The following is a 19,655-nucleotide window of genomic DNA, read 5'->3' as shown; positions in this document are numbered from 1 at the left end:
CCGATTTAAAATGCACTGTGCAGAAAAGCTCGCTCTCCCAGTAGGGGACATACACTAACGAGCTCCGTCTCCCTCCAATTTTCGGGATTTGCCCCGGGGCGCTCTAACCACTGAACGCACTGCTGAGGCTCCAGCATCCAACGATTACCCTCTACTGCTGTCTTCTTTTACTGTATGATGTATCGGCTGAATGGGTTACCAACGGTGGACGTAGAATGGTTAGTAGAGAATATTAAAGTTGTACAGCTGTATTAGGCTATGGAATATGTAAGGGCTTTGATCGTGCGCAGCAATAATGCTAAGCGCGGAGATTGTTGATTAACCTGAACCTGCAAACACCCCAAAGATCCACTCACTTCACAACAGTAGACTAGAGGTAATACCATTTGTTTCATATCTGTCCTAAATTTGTCAATCGAACTAGGTGTTTTCATGGACTTTTACGCAAAGTCTAAATGTGTTGTGTTCTGGTGGGGTGTAGGTGGATGGGAAGGGAAGGGAAAGCTCTGGACACAACTCTGCAGTTGTCTGCTTAATTATGTCGTCTGGACTCTCATAAATAAGTATATTTGCCTCTCCTCGTCACGCTTTGAGCAAACTCGCAAAAACAAAAAAATGCATTGTACAAAATGTGCATGTTAATATTTTCAAAATACTAAAATTTCATTTTAGAAACATTGTACACCAATACACTAATTTGCTAATAAGTGCTAAATGTGTATTTGAGTGTACTATTGCACTACTATACCCGAGGCATACTAATGAGGTAACAACGCCATTCCTGACATGACCGGACAGGTTACAAAATGAACGATAGCTAAATTAAATACAAACACGTCACATTTCACAACATACCTGCATGGAATGGATACAAATGTAAGGCAAACGTTAATGCTGCCGTCTGGACTGTCGTACATAAGTATATTTGCCTGACAAAAGACATTGCAGAATTCCCGTGAGAAAATCGTCAGAAAACTCACGCTGTCTGTACCTGAAAGAGAGCCTCTCCCGCACCCAAAGCTAACGGTAACCTTGCACATTTGCAATCAAAGTTGCTCTCGAAAATTATCCCCATTCACGCGAATATATATTCCTACTAACAGGAGTGCAACAACACTAAATCAATGATGATATAATTGTTGCTTGTTTTTTTTTGTGTGCATTTGTGAACACTTGCTAACATGTGCATTCAAAATAAACAGTAACACAGACCTCTCATCATCACGCTTTGACCAAACTGAGGCGTAAAAGCATGGTTCTTGTAGATGACATCACAACATCAACACAATTTAGAAAATAAATACAATAAAATAGTTCACTCTTGAAAGTATTGTAATACATCTGAAAATAACCATAAATGAATAAATGAAAAATAAATATGAGGGATTTTCGGTGAAATACATAAAGTATATTTTACACCTGTTACATAAACAAAACTGTATAGGTATGATTTGTGGAGGGTTAGACATGGGTTTTCTTTCCATTTCCCTTGATTAATAGAAACAAAACTGTATCGGTATGATTTGTGGAGGGTTAGACATGGGTTTTCTTTCCATTTCCCTTGATTAATAGAAACAAAACTGTATAGGTATGATTTGTGGAGGGTTAGACATGGGTTTTCTTTCCATTTCCCTTGATTAATAGAAACAAAACTGTATAGGTATGATTTGTGGAGGGTTAGACATGGGTTTTCTTTCCATTTCCCTTGATTAATAGAAACAAAACTGTATAGGTATGATTTGTGGAGGGTTAGACATGGGTTTTCTTTCCATTTCCCTTGATTAATAGAAACAAAACTAACACAATATATGTTTTCCGAGATATACTATTTTTTATTTTATTTGATAGAATAATTGATAGATGACATCATGACGGTCACCTACACTGCGCAAGTTGCCAACGCGCGCTTCTGCGGGTTCTCCAAACTGCTCCTAGCCTGGAGGGGAAGTATCTACAAGGTCTTATGGAAGGAGTTCCTTGCTTTCTTCGCCATGTACACTGCCATCAGTGTCACTTACAGGTATGAGAGCCTTTGGCTACCAAGTTACATAATTATTTGAACTTCCCATTACCATTTGAAGATTTCAGTTTGTTTTAATTGGTGCACATTATTATGTAACTTTTACTTCTTAAGATTCTTCCTCTTTGATGACCAGAAGAGGTATTTTGAAAAACTGGCAATTTACTGCAACCACTATGCCAGTCTCATCCCCATGTCTTTTGTGCTAGGTGGGCAATATTACTAAATCAATAACACAGATTCTATTAGAATATTCTTCTATTCTAATATTCTTCTATTCTATAAGAAAATACCACCATTTATTACAGAACCATTTGCTGCTGTTTTCCAGGTTTTTACGTGACACTGGTGGTGAACCGCTGGTGGAATCAGTACACCCGCATTCCATTACCTGACCGCCTGATGTGCGTGCTCTCCGGCGGCCTGCAGGGTGTGGATGAGCGCGGGCGGCTGCTGCGACGCACCATGATGCGCTATGCAAGTCTGTCCGCGTTACTGATTTTGCGCTCGGTCAGCACCGCGGTGTTCAAACGCTTCCCGACCATGGACCACGTCGTGGAAGCAGGTAAATGTGTCATTCAGATGCAGCTAAGAGACTGCCTTTGAGGAGATATTGCACTTTCCAGATGTCGCCTTCAAGGTAAAATTGCACTTTGCAGATTTTCGGAATTCAAACACAAGAAAGTAGCCTACAGTGTACATCTGGATACACCATACCACTTGCAGTTTTGTCCTACATCCTGTGTCTTCCAAACACATACCTATAGTTTATGTAGCCGTCTAGCGGAGGTGAGTGGGACTCACGCTCTGTTACGGTGAGTGAATGAGGACCCAAAAGCGAACTAACTTAAACAGAGCTTCTTTAATAACCAAACATAGGTAGGCTCAGATAGACCGGCAGATTCCGACAGGACAGGACAAGGTTACAGCAAACATGACGATAGTCTGGTTCAGGCATGAAACACAACAAACAAGAATCCGACAAGGACAGGAACAAAAACAGAGAGAGATATAGGGGACTAATCAGAGGGAAAAGGGGAACAGGTGGGAGAAGGGGTGACGAGGTAGTCAAGAGGAGACAAGGAACAGCTGGGGGAAAGCGGGGGAGAAAAGGTAACCTAATACGACCAGCAGAGGGAGACAGGGTGAAAGGACAGGACAGAAAGACACAACATGACAGTACCCCCCCACTCACCGAGCGCCTCCTGGCGCACTCGAGGAGGAAACCTGGCGGCAACGGAGGAAATCCTCGATCAGCGCACGGTCCAGCACGTCCCGAGAGGGAACCCAACTCCTCTCCTCAGGACCGTACCCCTCCCAATCAACGAGGTACTGGTGACCACGGCCCCGAGGACGCATGTCCAAAATCCTGCGGACCCTGTAGATGGGTGCGCCCTCGACAAGGATGGGGGGGGGGGGGGGAAGACGAGCGGGGGCGCGAAGAACGGGCTTAATACAGGAGACATGGAAGACCGGGTGGACGCGACGAAGGTATCGCGGAAGAAGAAGTCGAACTGCGACAGGATTAATGACCCGAGAAATACGGAACGGACCAATGAACCGCGGGGTCAACTTGCGAGAAGCCGTCTTAAGGGGAAGGTTCTGAGTGGAGAGCCAAACTCTCTGACCGCGACAATATCTAGGACTCTTAGTTCTACGCTTATTAGCAGCCCTCACAGTCTGCGTCCTATAACGGCAAAGTGCAGACCTGACCCTCTTCCAGGTGCGCTCGCAACGTTGGACAAAAGCCTGAGCGGAGGGGACGCTGGACTCGGCGAACTGAGATGAGAACAGCGGAGGCTGGTACCCGAGGCTACTCTGAAAAGGAGATAGCCCGGTCGCAGACGAAGGAAGCGAGTTGTGGGCGTATTCTGCCCAGGGGAGCTGTTCTGACCAAGACGCAGGGTTGCGAAAAGAAAGACTGCGTAAGATGCGACCAATAGTCTGATTGGCCCGTTCTGCTTGACCGTTAGACTGGGGGTGAAAGCCGGAAGAGAGACTGACGGAAGCCCCAAGCAAACGGCAAAACTCCCTCCAAAATTGAGACGTGAATTGCGGACCTCTGTCCGAAACGACGTCTGACGGAAGGCCATGAATTCTGAAAACATTCTCGATGATGATTTGTGCCGTCTCTTTAGCAGAAGGAAGCTTAGCAAGGGGAATGAAATGAGCCGCCTTAGAGAACCTATCGACAACCGTAAGAATAACAGTCTTCCCCGCTGACGAAGGCAGTCCGGTGACAAAATCTAAGGCGATGTGAGACCACGGTCGAGAGGGAATGGGAAGCGGCCTGAGACGGCCGGCAGGAGGGGAGTTACCGGACTTAGTCTGCGCGCAGACCGAACAAGCAGCCACGAAACGACGCGTGTCATGCTCCCGGGTGGGCCACCAAAAACGCTGGCGAATGGAAGCAAGCGTACCCCGAACGCCAGGGTGGCCGGCTAACTTGGCAGAGTGAGCCCACTGAAGAACGGCCAGACGAGTAGGAACGGGAACGAAAAGAAGGTTCCTAGGACAAGCGCGCGGCGACGGAGTGTGAGTGAGCGCTTGCTTTACCTGCCTCTCAATTCCCCAGACAGTCAACCCGACAACACGCCCCTCAGGGAGAATCCCCTCGGGGTCAGTGGAGACTACTGAAGAACTGAAGAGACGAGATAAAGCATCAGGCTTGGTGTTCTTAGAGCCCGGACGATAAGAAATCACGAACTCGAAACGAGCGAAAAACAGCGCCCAACGCGCCTGACGCGCATTAAGTCGTTTGGCAGAACGGATGTACTCAAGGTTCCTATGGTCAGTCCAAACGACAAAAGGAACGGTCGCCCCCTCCAACCACTGTCGCCATTCGCCTAGGGCTAACCGGATGGCGAGCAGTTCGCGGTTTCCCACATCATAGTTACGTTCCGACGGCGACAGGCGATGAGAAAAATACGCGCATGGGTGGACCTTGTCGTCAGAGAGGGAGCGCTGAGAAAGAATGGCTCCCACGCCCACCTCTGACGCGTCAACCTCGACAACGAACTGTCTAGAGACGTCAGGTGTAAGGATAGGAGCGGATGTAAAACGATTCTTGAGGAGATCAAAAGCTCCCTGGGCGGAAACGGACCACTTAAAGCACGCCTTGACAGAAGTAAGGGCTGTGAGAGGAGCTGCCACCTGACCGAAATTACGGATGAAACGACGATAGAAGTTCGCGAAGCCGAGAAAGCGCTGCAGCTCGACGCGTGACTTAGGGGCGGGCCAATCAATGACAGCTTGGACCTTAGCGGGATCCATCTTAATGCCTTCAGCGGAAATAACAGAACCGAGAAATGTGACGGAGGAGGCATGAAAAGTGCACTTCTCAGCCTTCACAAAAAGACAATTCTCTAAAAGGCGCTGGAGGACACGTCGAACGTGCTGAAGATGAATCTGGAGTGACGGTGAAAAAATCAGGATATCGTCAAGGTAAACGAAAACAAAGATGTTCAGCATGTCTCTCAGGACATCATTGACTAATGCCTGAAAGACAGCTGGAGCGTTAGCGAGGCCGAAAGGAAGAACCCGGTATTCAAAGTGCCCTAACGGAGTGTTAAACGCCGTCTTCCACTCGTCCCCCTCCCTGATGCGCACGAGATGGTAAGCGTTACGAAGGTCCAACTTAGTGAAAAACCTGGCTCCCTGCAGGATCTCGAAGGCTGAAGACATAAGAGGAAGCGGATAACGATTCTTAACTGTTATGTCATTCAGCCCTCGATAATCTATGCAGGGGCGCAGAGACCCGTCCTTCTTCTTGACAAAAAAAAACCCCGCTCCGGCGGGAGAGGAGGAGGGGACTATGGTACCGGCGTCAAGAGCTACAGACAAATAATCCTCGAGAGCCTTACGTTCGGGAGCCGACAGAGAGTATAGTCTACCCCGGGGGGGAGTGGTTCCCGGAAGGAGATCAATACTACAATCATACGACCGGTGCGGAGGAAGAGAGGTGGCCCTGGACCGACTGAACACCGTGCGCAGATCGTGATATTCCTCCGGCACCCCTGTCAAATCACCAGGCTCCTCCTGTGAAGAAGAGACAGAGGAAACAGGAGGGATAGCAGACATTAAACATTTCACATGACAAGAGACGTTCCAGGAGAGGATAGAATTACTAGACCAATTAATGGAAGGATTATGACAAACTAGCCAGGGATGGCCCAAAACAACAGGTGTAAAAGGTGAACGAAAAATCAAAAAAGAAATGGTTTCGCTATGATTACCGGAAACAGTGAGGGTTAAAGGTAGCGTCTCACGCTGAATCCTGGGGAGAGGACTACCATCCAGGGCGAACAAGGCCGTGGACTCCCTTAACTGTCTGAGAGGAATGTCATGTTCCCGAGCCCAGGTCTCGTCCATAAAACAGCCCTCCGCCCCAGAGTCTATTAAGGCACTGCAGGAAGCTGACGAACCGGTCCAGCGTAGATGGACCGACAAGGTAGTGCAGGATCTTGAAGGAGAGACAGGAGTAGTAGCGCTCACCAGTAGCCCTCCGCTTACTGATGAGCTCTGGCTTTTACTGGACATGAAGTGACAAAATGACCAGCAGAACCGCAATAGAGACAGAGGCGGTTGGTGATTCTCCGTTCCCTCTCCTTAGTCGAGACGCGGATACCTCCCAGCTGCATAGGCTCAGCTCCCGAGCCGGCAGAGGAAGATGGTAGTGATGCGGAGAGGGGGGCAACGGAGAACGCGAGCTCCTTTCCACGAGCTCGGTGACGAAGATCAACCCGTCGCTCAATGCGAATAGCGAGTTCAATCAAGGAATCCACGCTGGAAGGAACCTCCCGGGAGAGAATCTCATCCTTTACCTCTGCGCGGAGACCCTCCAGAAGACGAGCGAGCAAAGCCGGCTCGTTCCAGCCACTGGAGGCAGCAAGAGTGCGAAACTCAATAGAGTAGTCTGTTATGGATCGATTGCCTTGACATAGGGAAGACAGGGCCCTGGAAGCCTCCTCCCCAAAAACAGATCGATCAAAAACCCGTATCATCTCCTCCTTAAAGTCCTGATACTGGTTAGTACACTCAGCCCTTGCCTCCCAGATTGCCGTGCCCCACTCACGAGCCCGTCCAGTAAGGAGAGATATGACGTAGGCGACACGAGCAGTGCTCCTGGCGTAAGTGTTGGGCTGGAGAGAAAACACAATATCACACTGGGTGAGGAACGAGCGGCATTCAGTGGGCTCCCCAGAGTAACACGGCGGTTTATTGATTCTGGGCTCCGGAGATTCGAAAGCCCTGGAAGTGGCCGGTGGATCGAGGCGGAGATGGTGAACCTGTTCTGTGAGGTTGGAGACTTGGGTGGCCAGGGTCTCAACGGCATGTCGAGCAGCAGACAATTCCTGCTCGTGTCTGCCTAGCATCGCTCCCTGGATCTCGACGGCTGAGTGGAGAGGATCCGAAGTCGCTGGGTCCATTCTTGGTCGGATTCTTCTGTTACGGTGAGTGAATGAGGACCCAAAAGCGAACTAACTTAAACAGAGCTTCTTTAATAACCAAACATAGGTAGGCTCAGATAGACCGGCAGATTCCGACAGGACAGGACAAGGTTACAGCAAACATGACGATAGTCTGGTTCAGGCATGAAACACAACAAACAAGAATCCGACAAGGACAGGAACAAAAACAGAGAGAGATATAGGGGACTAATCAGAGGGAAAAGGGGAACAGGTGGGAGAAGGGGTGACGAGGTAGTCAAGAGGAGACAAGGAACAGCTGGGGGAAAGCGGGGGAGAAAAGGTAACCTAATACGACCAGCAGAGGGAGACAGGGTGAAAGGACAGGACAGAAAGACACAACATGACAGTACCCCCCCACTCACCGAGCGCCTCCTGGCGCACTCGAGGAGGAAACCTGGCGGCAACGGAGGAAATCCTCGATCAGCGCACGGTCCAGCACGTCCCGAGAGGGAACCCAACTCCTCTCCTCAGGACCGTACCCCTCCCAATCAACGAGGTACTGGTGACCACGGCCCCGAGGACGCATGTCCAAAATCCTGCGGACCCTGTAGATGGGTGCGCCCTCGACAAGGATGGGGGGGGGGGGGGGAAGACGAGCGGGGGCGCGAAGAACGGGCTTAATACAGGAGACATGGAAGACCGGGTGGACGCGACGAAGGTATCGCGGAAGAAGAAGTCGAACTGCGACAGGATTAATGACCCGAGAAATACGGAACGGACCAATGAACCGCGGGGTCAACTTGCGAGAAGCCGTCTTAAGGGGAAGGTTCTGAGTGGAGAGCCAAACTCTCTGACCGCGACAATATCTAGGACTCTTAGTTCTACGCTTATTAGCAGCCCTCACAGTCTGCGTCCTATAACGGCAAAGTGCAGACCTGACCCTCTTCCAGGTGCGCTCGCAACGTTGGACAAAAGCCTGAGCGGAGGGGACGCTGGACTCGGCGAACTGAGATGAGAACAGCGGAGGCTGGTACCCGAGGCTACTCTGAAAAGGAGATAGCCCGGTCGCAGACGAAGGAAGCGAGTTGTGGGCGTATTCTGCCCAGGGGAGCTGTTCTGACCAAGACGCAGGGTTGCGAAAAGAAAGACTGCGTAAGATGCGACCAATAGTCTGATTGGCCCGTTCTGCTTGACCGTTAGACTGGGGGTGAAAGCCGGAAGAGAGACTGACGGAAGCCCCAAGCAAACGGCAAAACTCCCTCCAAAATTGAGACGTGAATTGCGGACCTCTGTCCGAAACGACGTCTGACGGAAGGCCATGAATTCTGAAAACATTCTCGATGATGATTTGTGCCGTCTCTTTAGCAGAAGGAAGCTTAGCAAGGGGAATGAAATGAGCCGCCTTAGAGAACCTATCGACAACCGTAAGAATAACAGTCTTCCCCGCTGACGAAGGCAGTCCGGTGACAAAATCTAAGGCGATGTGAGACCACGGTCGAGAGGGAATGGGAAGCGGCCTGAGACGGCCGGCAGGAGGGGAGTTACCGGACTTAGTCTGCGCGCAGACCGAACAAGCAGCCACGAAACGACGCGTGTCATGCTCCCGGGTGGGCCACCAAAAACGCTGGCGAATGGAAGCAAGCGTACCCCGAACGCCAGGGTGGCCGGCTAACTTGGCAGAGTGAGCCCACTGAAGAACGGCCAGACGAGTAGGAACGGGAACGAAAAGAAGGTTCCTAGGACAAGCGCGCGGCGACGGAGTGTGAGTGAGCGCTTGCTTTACCTGCCTCTCAATTCCCCAGACAGTCAACCCGACAACACGCCCCTCAGGGAGAATCCCCTCGGGGTCAGTGGAGGCTACTGAAGAACTGAAGAGACGAGATAAAGCATCAGGCTTGGTGTTCTTAGAGCCCGGACGATAAGAAATCACGAACTCGAAACGAGCGAAAAACAGCGCCCAACGCGCCTGACGCGCATTAAGTCGTTTGGCAGAACGGATGTACTCAAGGTTCCTATCGTCAGTCCAAACGACAAAAGGAACGGTCGCCCCCTCCAACCACTGTCGCCATTCGCCTAGGGCTAACCGGATGGCGAGCAGTTCGCGGTTTCCCACATCATAGTTACGTTCCGACGGCGACAGGCGATGAGAAAAATACGCGCATGGGTGGACCTTGTCGTCAGAGAGGGAGCGCTGAGAAAGAATGGCTCCCACGCCCACCTCTGACGCGTCAACCTCGACAACGAACTGTCTAGAGACGTCAGGTGTAAGGATAGGAGCGGATGTAAAACGATTCTTGAGGAGATCAAAAGCTCCCTGGGCGGAAACGGACCACTTAAAGCACGCCTTGACAGAAGTAAGGGCTGTGAGAGGAGCTGCCACCTGACCGAAATTACGGATGAAACGACGATAGAAGTTCGCGAAGCCGAGAAAGCGCTGCAGCTCGACGCGTGACTTAGGGGCGGGCCAATCAATGACAGCTTGGACCTTAGCGGGATCCATCTTAATGCCTTCAGCGGAAATAACAGAACCGAGAAATGTGACGGAGGAGGCATGAAAAGTGCACTTCTCAGCCTTCACAAAAAGACAATTCTCTAAAAGGCGCTGGAGGACACGTCGAACGTGCTGAAGATGAATCTGGAGTGACGGTGAAAAAATCAGGATATCGTCAAGGTAAACGAAAACAAAGATGTTCAGCATGTCTCTCAGGACATCATTGACTAATGCCTGAAAGACAGCTGGAGCGTTAGCGAGGCCGAAAGGAAGAACCCGGTATTCAAAGTGCCCTAACGGAGTGTTAAACGCCGTCTTCCACTCGTCCCCCTCCCTGATGCGCACGAGATGGTAAGCGTTACGAAGGTCCAACTTAGTGAAAAACCTGGCTCCCTGCAGGATCTCGAAGGCTGAAGACATAAGAGGAAGCGGATAACGATTCTTAACTGTTATGTCATTCAGCCCTCGATAATCTATGCAGGGGCGCAGAGACCCGTCCTTCTTCTTGACAAAAAAAAACCCCGCTCCGGCGGGAGAGGAGGAGGGGACTATGGTACCGGCGTCAAGAGCTACAGACAAATAATCCTCGAGAGCCTTACGTTCGGGAGCCGACAGAGAGTATAGTCTACCCCGGGGGGGAGTGGTTCCCGGAAGGAGATCAATACTACAATCATACGACCGGTGCGGAGGAAGAGAGGTGGCCCTGGACCGACTGAACACCGTGCGCAGATCGTGATATTCCTCCGGCACCCCTGTCAAATCACCAGGCTCCTCCTGTGAAGAAGAGACAGAGGAAACAGGAGGGATAGCAGACATTAAACATTTCACATGACAAGAGACGTTCCAGGAGAGGATAGAATTACTAGACCAATTAATGGAAGGATTATGACAAACTAGCCAGGGATGGCCCAAAACAACAGGTGTAAAAGGTGAACGAAAAATCAAAAAAGAAATGGTTTCGCTATGATTACCGGAAACAGTGAGGGTTAAAGGTAGCGTCTCACGCTGAATCCTGGGGAGAGGACTACCATCCAGGGCGAACAAGGCCGTGGACTCCCTTAACTGTCTGAGAGGAATGTCATGTTCCCGAGCCCAGGTCTCGTCCATAAAACAGCCCTCCGCCCCAGAGTCTATTAAGGCACTGCAGGAAGCTGACGAACCGGTCCAGCGTAGATGGACCGACAAGGTAGTGCAGGATCTTGAAGGAGAGACAGGAGTAGTAGCGCTCACCAGTAGCCCTCCGCTTACTGATGAGCTCTGGCTTTTACTGGACATGAAGTGACAAAATGACCAGCAGAACCGCAATAGAGACAGAGGCGGTTGGTGATTCTCCGTTCCCTCTCCTTAGTCGAGACGCGGATACCTCCCAGCTGCATAGGCTCAGCTCCCGAGCCGGCAGAGGAAGATGGTAGTGATGCGGAGAGGGGGGCAACGGAGAACGCGAGCTCCTTTCCACGAGCTCGGTGACGAAGATCAACCCGTCGCTCAATGCGAATAGCGAGTTCAATCAAGGAATCCACGCTGGAAGGAACCTCCCGGGAGAGAATCTCATCCTTTACCTCTGCGCGGAGACCCTCCAGAAGACGAGCGAGCAAAGCCGGCTCGTTCCAGCCACTGGAGGCAGCAAGAGTGCGAAACTCAATAGAGTAGTCTGTTATGGATCGATTGCCTTGACATAGGGAAGACAGGGCCCTGGAAGCCTCCTCCCCAAAAACAGATCGATCAAAAACCCGTATCATCTCCTCCTTAAAGTCCTGATACTGGTTAGTACACTCAGCCCTTGCCTCCCAGATTGCCGTGCCCCACTCACGAGCCCGTCCAGTAAGGAGAGATATGACGTAGGCGACACGAGCAGTGCTCCTGGCGTAAGTGTTGGGCTGGAGAGAAAACACAATATCACACTGGGTGAGGAACGAGCGGCATTCAGTGGGCTCCCCAGAGTAACACGGCGGTTTATTGATTCTGGGCTCCGGAGATTCGAAAGCCCTGGAAGTGGCCGGTGGATCGAGGCGGAGATGGTGAACCTGTTCTGTGAGGTTGGAGACTTGGGTGGCCAGGGTCTCAACGGCATGTCGAGCAGCAGACAATTCCTGCTCGTGTCTGCCTAGCATCGCTCCCTGGATCTCGACGGCTGAGTGGAGAGGATCCGAAGTCGCTGGGTCCATTCTTGGTCGGATTCTTCTGTTACGGTGAGTGAATGAGGACCCAAAAGCGAACTAACTTAAACAGAGCTTCTTTAATAACCAAACATAGGTAGGCTCAGATAGACCGGCAGATTCCGACAGGACAGGACAAGGTTACAGCAAACATGACGATAGTCTGGTTCAGGCATGAAACACAACAAACAAGAATCCGACAAGGACAGGAACAAAAACAGAGAGAGATATAGGGGACTAATCAGAGGGAAAAGGGGAACAGGTGGGAGAAGGGGTGACGAGGTAGTCAAGAGGAGACAAGGAACAGCTGGGGGAAAGCGGGGGAGAAAAGGTAACCTAATACGACCAGCAGAGGGAGACAGGGTGAAAGGACAGGACAGAAAGACACAACATGACACGCTCTGGTGATGAGGTAGCCCTGCCTGGAACTTTAATCAGTGTCACCCTCGGTCCAATTTCCTCTTGGCCTAATTAAGACATTGGGTTTCAAAGCAGTACATGGGGGTTCCGACCTCACATGTGACAGATACACTCCCCTCTCCTCAGGGTTCATGACCAAGGAGGAGCGGAAGAAGTTTGAGAGCCTCAAGTCCCCCTATAACAAGTACTGGATTCCCTGTGTGTGGTTCACTAACCTGGCCGCCCTGGCCCGCTGTGAGGGCAGGATTAAGGACGACAGCACCCTCAAACTAGTGCTGGAGGTAGTCTACAATACAACACACATAAAGCGACATAGTGATAAACCACATTATGTCAATAGTTATATGACATGAATAAGCTGTACCCGACTTACATACTGACTGAACCTTACACAAAAACAATACATTCAACAAAAACGATAACTTACATTTGTGTGCTTGTCTGTTTATGTCGGCAGGAGCTCAATCATTTCAGAGGGAACTGCAGTATGCTTTTCCATTACGACATGATCAGTGTTCCCCTGGTCTACACTCAGGTTTGTGTTTGTGTTTGTGTGTGTGTATATGTGTGTGTGTGTGTATGTGTGTGTGTGTGTGTGTGTGTGTATGTGTGTGTGTGTGTGTGTGTGTATGTGTGTGTATGTGTGTGTGTGTGTATATGTGTGTGTGTGTGTGTGTGTGTGTGTATGTGTGTGTATGTTTATGTGGATGTGTGTGTGTGTATGTGTGTGTGTGTGTGTGTGTGTGTGTGTGTGTATGTGTGTGTGTATGTGTATGTGTGTATGTGTATGTATGTGTGTGTGTGTGTGTGTATGTGTGTGTGTGTGTGTGTGTGTGTGTATGTGCATGCAGGTGATTGCACATACAATCATTGTAGAATTTTCTCTGTCGGCATCACTCATTCGGTGTCCTATGTTCTCGTCTCCACCATCCCTATAGGTGGTGACTCTGGCCGTGTACAGTTTTTTCTTCGTGTGTCTGATAGGACGTCAGTTCCTGGACCCCACACAGGGCTACCTGGGTCATGACCTGGACCTGTACGTCCCCATCTTCACTCTGCTACAGTTCTTCTTCTATGCTGGCTGGCTCAAGGTCAGTGGAAGTTCATTGTTGTGTTCTCTAGGTAGCAAATGGAAGAAAACCAGACTGAAACAGGGAGAGGCTACCAAAAACAATTATTATTATTTTTTCGTTGCAAAATGTTTTAAAACATTTCCCTTGCGTGCCCCAACGAACATGACCATTTTTAAAATGTTTTTCAGGTAGCAGAGCAGTTGATAAACCCATTTGGAGAGGACGATGATGACTTTGAGACCAACTGGCTGATCGACAGGAACTTCCAGGTTCATATTGAATCACATGTACTGCTATCCTTCTCACAACCCCCCGTTGTTATCTTAGATGTAATATATGCATGTATATGGTAATACTTCATATATGTGATATTATAAATATACCACATGCAACCCGTAATAAGACCAAGCAATTAGCCCATTAAATGAATTAAATGGAAAAATAATATAGATCGCAATATGCAAGACCATGGTTAAACCATGTGCTATCAAGTATTATGCGTTTAGCTGACTAAGATCAAAAGATTGGTCATAAAATCAAAGATCAAAGCAAATATAATTTAATAACTTTGTAAAATGAATGGTTTCACATACAAGACATAACGATTAAGCTACAAGGCAATACTGACATTAACAAAGCATTAGTCTAGGCATAACGATTAAGCTACAAGGCAATACTGACATTAACAAAGCATTAGTCTAGGCATAAAGATTAAGCTACAAGGCAATACTGACATTAACAAAGCATTAGTCTAGGCATAAAGATTAAGCTACAAGGCAATACTGACATTAACAAAGCATTAGTCTAGGCATAAAGATTAAGCTACAAGGCAATACTGACATTAACAAAGCATTAGTCTAGGCATAAAGATTAAGCTACAAGGCAATACTGACATTAACAAAGCATTAGTCTAGGCATAAAGATTAAGCTACAAGGCAAGACTGACATTAACAAAGCATTAGTCTAGGCATAAAGATTAAGCTACAAGGCAAGACTGACATTAACAAAGCATTAGTCTAGGCATAAAGATTAAGCTACAAGGCAAGACTGACATTAACAAAGCATTAGTCTAGGCATAAAGATTAAGCTACAAGGCAAGACTGACATTAACAAAGCATTAGTCTAGGCATAAAGATTAAGCTACAAGGCAATACTGACATTAACAAAGCATTAGTCTAGGCATAAAGATTAAGCTACAAGGCAAGACTGACATTAACAAAGCATTAGTCTAGGCATAAAGATCCAGTGGTGTAAAAAGTACCCCATTGTCATACTTGAGTAAAAGTAAAGATACATTCACAGAGAATGACTCAAGTAAAAGTGAAAGTCACCCAGTAAAATACTACTTGAGTAAAAGTCTAAAAGTATAAATCATTTAAAATTCCTTATATTATGCAAACCAGACAGCACCATTTTCTTGTTTGTTTTTTAATTTATGGTGGCCCACTCCGACACTCAGACATAATTTACAAACGAAGCGTGTGTGTTTAGTAAGTCCACCAGATGGCACTAGCGATGACCAGGGGTGTTCTCTTGATAAGTGTGTGAATTGCACCATTTTCTTGTCCTGCTAAGGAGCATTCACTACTTTTGGGAGTCAGGGAAAATGTATGGAGTAAAAAGTATATACTTTTCTTTAGGAATGTAGTGAAGTAAAAGTAAAATTAGTCTAAAAATATAAATAGTAAAGAAAGTACAGATACCCCCAAAACTACTTAAGTAGTACTTCAAAATATTCCTGAGAGGACCATAAAACACCTTTGCACAGAGTAATTTAGAGTTCACCCTCCTGCTAAGGAGCATTCACTACTTTATACAAGTTACCACAGAGATCATCCACTGAACAAAAATATGAACGCAACATGCAACAATTTTAAAGGTTTTACTGAGTTACAGTTCATAAAAGGAAATCTGTCAATTGAAATAAATTCATTAGGCCCTAATCTATGGATTTCACATGACTGGAATACAGATAATTTGCAAATAAATTCATTAAAAATCCTACAATGTGATTTTCTGGATTTTTTTTCTAATTTTGTCTGTCATAGTTGAAGTGTACCTATGATGAAAATTACAGGCCTCTCTCATCTTTTTAAGTGGGAGAACTTGCACAATTGGTGGCTGACTAAATACTTTTTTGCCCCACTGTACATACATATTGCCTCAGAGTCTTTAAGGTACACGTTTCAGATAGATACCAGACATGGATACTATATCTTTATTTTATAGTAGTCAGTCCTCTGTAACAGAGAGATACATTTTGGCCCCTCAGAGGGGAAGGGCTTGCAAGTCCTTGAGCATTGTCCTTTGTGCTTTCCTTGTGTTACTGGCCATTTGCTATGCAGCTCCAGGTGACAGAGAGCACATAAATTAGGGCCGAGCCTACACTTGTACATGAGTGGGATAAGTACTTTTGAAACATTCAAAGTGAGAGAATAAAATGGTGGGGTGAAAGGAAATTTCAACAGAAGAGTTTCTTGGAACTTCCCTCATCTGAAACTGAAGAGGTTGAGTGTGTGTTTCCTCAGGTCTCCATGATGGCAGTCGATGAGATGTATGGGGATCTTCCCATCATGGAAAGAGACCGATATTGGAACGACTCTAACCCTCGTCCTCCCTACACTGCAGCAACTCTATTCAGGCTGCGCAAACCCTCCTTCCAGGGCTCCACCTTCGACATGGCGTGAGTCTCTATTCTATTTTATTCTATTCTATTTTTGGGGCAAGTGCAATACATTTCTACAATACACCTCAAATATGTGTTCACCTCGTTGCAAGCAAGGATATTCCGTATGTGTGTCTTACAAGTCCAAAGATGATTAGTTGTATGTTTGTAACCTTGCTAACACTTCTGTATGGCCCTAAGGGCATTATTTAAGTTGTAGTGATTTGAATTGAGTCTGTCCCCTCCAGGATTCCCAAAGAGGAGATGCACTTCGCGCCCCTGGCGGATATCACTGAGAACGTGGAGTCTCAGGGTGGGGGTCACCACCCCAACATGGCCCTGTTCAACCGGCTCCTCTTCACTGCCCCGTCCCCCACGGGACTCATTGGAGGGGCGCTGCGCCGCACCTCCGCCCAGCTCCAAAGGTTCCGCCGTCGCTCCGGGATGTACCCGCCCTCGTTCAGCGATGAAGAGGGTGAGGACGAGGATGATGAAGGTGGGAAGACTTTGTGGCCGTCTGGGGGCTCGCTGCCGTCTGTTTTGGGTCAGGATACTCAGAGTACCATATGTAGTTGTGGAGGGGTGTTTAATGCTAGGACCCCCCTCATGGAGGTACAGTTTGGGGTTGGGGTGGAGAGATGTGGGGACGCCCTTCAAAGCCAGGAAGAGATTATGGAAGAAGAGGAAGAAGAAAAGGATGAGGGGAACATCCAGAAGGGGGCAGAGAAAGAGAAGATGGAGGAAGGGAACACTGAGGTGACAGGAGATATTCAAAGCCGCATGCCACTGCTCCCATCACCCCTCCAGCCTTCCAGAGACAGAGGCCAAACATCCATCAGACAACCCCAGGATAAGACACCCAGACCAGCCTCGACAACCCCCTCCAGCCCCCTAGCCCCCAGAATCATCCACCCCCGTTCCACAGCCTGCTCCACCCAAGACCTTTTCATCTCTGAACCAATCACAGAGCAGAGCACAATGATCCCCGCCATTCCCAAGCCGCCCATTGGTGGAGCCAAGATGTCTTTCCTCACTGTGCCGTCCTACAGCGCCCCAAAGCGCCATAGGAGCGTCAGCATGGGGTCAGAGTCCCCATCGGCTCCGAAACGACAAACTGCACCCTGTTCTAGCCAAAATTAGTGCACTACTTAGGGAATAGGATGCCATTTCAGAACCGGACTATGAGTAAGGGAGAACATACACACTTCTGTCCAACTGGGACCAACACATTACACTGAACAGCTAGGTCATATGTCACTGTAGTATGTTCATGAGAAATCACTGGTCTATAGATCATGTGCATGAAGTTCATCCTACTGATCAATCCACCCAGATGCTACAAGGTTGGGCTGCAGCTTTCACTGTGTTCACCAATCTTACACTGTACATTTACTTTAGATGAATGATTTTTCACCTTGTTACGTTGTTATGAATTATAATGAATTATAATGAGGTAAATAAAAAGAAAAGACAAATCTTTCTTGCCATAGTTCCATTTCTGTTGCTATGAGACACAATAGTTTGGGATGACAGCAGATATGTGAGACAATACAGTCAAATTAAATCTGGAGAAAATGAGCGCTATACTGTAAGTCATGTTGATATTTTATTCGAAGCACAAAAATCCATTGGCAACACATTGTAATAGTGATGGTCCTTTACTGTCCTATCTATTCCTTAGACTTTAGATTCAAACTGAGATGGACAAAAAACGAACACCAATACCATTTGACCAGCAGGTGGCGCCAATGTTACATAGAATATATATTTTTATCATCCAAGATTTTTTTAAACAGCCACAAAAATCCCATCAACATCCTCTTCCAACGTTCCTTGTCCATCCAGTGTCAATCCCACCATCCCCAACAGAGGGACCTCTCCCTCCATCTCTCCCTCCTATCTGGGCTGTAGCTTGGGAAAGAGCCCCATGCCTCTCCTGCTCCTGGCCTGGGTGGACTGCCTCTGCTGGGCCAGGAAGGACTGGGCTTGGCCTGGAGGCCTGCAAGAGCCCTCAGACAGCCTCAGCTCCTGCTGCTGGAGAGTCACACACTGGAGGGGATGCATAAAAACGAATTTCTCATTCAAACAGTAGAGTCCGCTCAGGAGTGACATACACATGGTTTAACAATAACATTCAGTCCTCACTTTTCCAACTTTCTGCATTTGAAATGAGACCCTATACCCTATATAGTGGACTAGTTTTGGGGTAATGCACTATATAGGGAATAGGTTACTATTTAGGACATCAACAATAGTATACATTCTCACACACTCACCATACTGTACCAGTCTGTAATAGTGAGTTTTTCCTCTTGGTCTTGTCTGGACATGATCCTCTCATGTGAGTCCTGGAACATCAACAGATAGAGTAACATCAATATATTTTTTAGAGGCTATACAATTAAGAGCATTGGGTGGTGCATTAAAGATTTACCACAGATGATGGCGTATGACAAACATAGTTCTGAAATCAGGCCAAACACTCACTTCTTTGACAGCTGTCATGATGACATCACAGGAAATAGTCTCCTCTTCAGTCATCATCTTCTAACTGTATCACAACGATGCCCGTAAAACATCAGCACTCCTACCAAACCACCAAAACAGGGCCACTGACTGACCACTAGCCAAACAGCAACATCTAGCCAGAGAAATTGTATCACATTAATAGTCAAATCAAATTGTTTTGGTCACATACCCTCGTAAAACTGACTATCCGACCGATCCTCGACTTCGGCGATGTCATTTACAAAATAGCTTCCAATACTCTACTCAGTAAACTGGATGCAGTCTATCACAGTGCCATCCGTTTTGTCACCAAAGCCCCTTATACCACCCACCACTGCGACCTGTATGCTTTAGTCGGCTGGCCCTCGTGACATATTCGTAGCGAGGGCCAGCTAGGTAAAGCTCCGCTTAATCTCAGCTCACTGGTCACGATAACAACACCACCCGTAGCACGCTCTCCAGCAGGTATATCTCACTGGTCATCCCCAAAGCCAACACCTCCTTTGGCCGACTTTCCTTCCAGTTCTCTGCTGCCAATGACTGGAACGAATTACAAAAATCGCTGAAGCTGGAGACTTATATTCCCCTCACTAACTTTAAACATCAGCTATCTGACCAGCTAACCGATCGCTGCAGCTGTACACAGCCCATCAGTAAATAGCCCATCCAATCTACCTACCTCATCCCCATAGTGTTTTTATTTACTTTTCTGCTCTTTTGCACACCAGTATCACTACTTGCACATCATCTGCTCATCTATCACTCCAGTGTTAATTTTCTGAACTGTAATTACTTCGCTACTATGGCCAATTCATTGACTTACCTCCCTACGCCATTTGCACACACTGTATATAGACTTTCTATTTTTTTATATTGCGTTATTGACTGTACGTTTGTTTATGTGTAACTCT

At 47.7% G+C, this 19,655-nt stretch overlaps 2 protein-coding genes across 3 annotated transcripts; one reads left to right on the top strand and one right to left on the bottom strand.

The window, feature by feature from the left end:
- The first annotated feature begins 50 nt into the window (after positions 1–50).
- On the top strand, positions 51–17,461 carry LOC110495100 (bestrophin-2-like). 2 transcript variants are annotated; one of them, XM_036949362.1, is made up of 10 exons: positions 51–218; positions 1,849–2,020; positions 2,135–2,229; positions 2,352–2,585; positions 12,625–12,779; positions 12,956–13,033; positions 13,437–13,589; positions 13,760–13,840; positions 16,100–16,254; positions 16,485–17,461. In XM_036949362.1, the coding sequence occupies exons 2-10, from the start codon at positions 1,869–1,871 to the stop codon at positions 17,374–17,376; spliced, it is 1,995 nt and encodes a 664-aa protein (XP_036805257.1). In that variant the 5' UTR covers positions 51–218; positions 1,849–1,868; the 3' UTR covers positions 17,377–17,461. The 2 variants fall into 2 exon arrangements, with proteins under 2 accessions (XP_036805257.1, XP_036805258.1); XM_036949363.1 differs by having other exon boundaries at positions 51–376.
- A 369-nt stretch (positions 17,462–17,830) lies between these two features.
- LOC110493448 (protein Hook homolog 2-like) lies at positions 17,831–18,932 on the bottom strand. Its single transcript, XM_021567717.2, has 3 exons — positions 18,724–18,932; positions 18,513–18,584; positions 17,831–18,285 (listed from the first exon to the last, which is right to left on the bottom strand). The coding sequence occupies exons 1-3, from the start codon at positions 18,778–18,780 to the stop codon at positions 18,133–18,135; spliced, it is 282 nt and encodes a 93-aa protein (XP_021423392.1). The 5' UTR covers positions 18,781–18,932; the 3' UTR covers positions 17,831–18,132.
- Positions 18,933–19,655: the final 723 nt, after the last annotated feature.

The sequence above is a fragment of the Oncorhynchus mykiss genome, chromosome 17, assembly GCF_013265735.2.
Source record: "Oncorhynchus mykiss isolate Arlee chromosome 17, USDA_OmykA_1.1, whole genome shotgun sequence".
NCBI classification, from domain to species: Eukaryota; Metazoa; Chordata; class Actinopteri; order Salmoniformes; family Salmonidae; genus Oncorhynchus; species Oncorhynchus mykiss.
This window is presented reverse-complemented; position numbering and strand designations above follow the sequence as displayed.

What these genes read in the sequence shown, in the direction of transcription:
- LOC110495100 (XM_036949362.1), top strand. Translation starts at nt 1,869, where the DNA reads ATGACGGTCACCTACACTGCGCAAGTTGCCAACGCGCGCTTCTGCGGG. An exon ending in GCCATCAGTGTCACTTACAG is followed by an intron (nt 2,021 to 2,134) that starts GTATGAGAGCCT and finishes TTACTTCTTAAG; the next exon opens with ATTCTTCCTCTTTGATGACC. An exon ending in GGCTCCACCTTCGACATGGC is followed by an intron (nt 16,255 to 16,484) that starts GTGAGTCTCTAT and finishes TGTCCCCTCCAG; the next exon opens with GATTCCCAAAGAGGAGATGC.
- LOC110493448 (XM_021567717.2), bottom strand. Translation starts at nt 18,780, where the DNA reads ATGATGACTGAAGAGGAGACTATTTCCTGTGATGTCATCATGACAGCT. An exon ending in TCATGACAGCTGTCAAAGAA is followed by an intron (nt 18,585 to 18,723) that starts GTGAGTGTTTGG and finishes TTGATGTTCCAG; the next exon opens with GACTCACATGAGAGGATCAT. An exon ending in TTACAGACTGGTACAGTATG is followed by an intron (nt 18,286 to 18,512) that starts GTGAGTGTGTGA and finishes CATCCCCTCCAG; the next exon opens with TGTGTGACTCTCCAGCAGCA.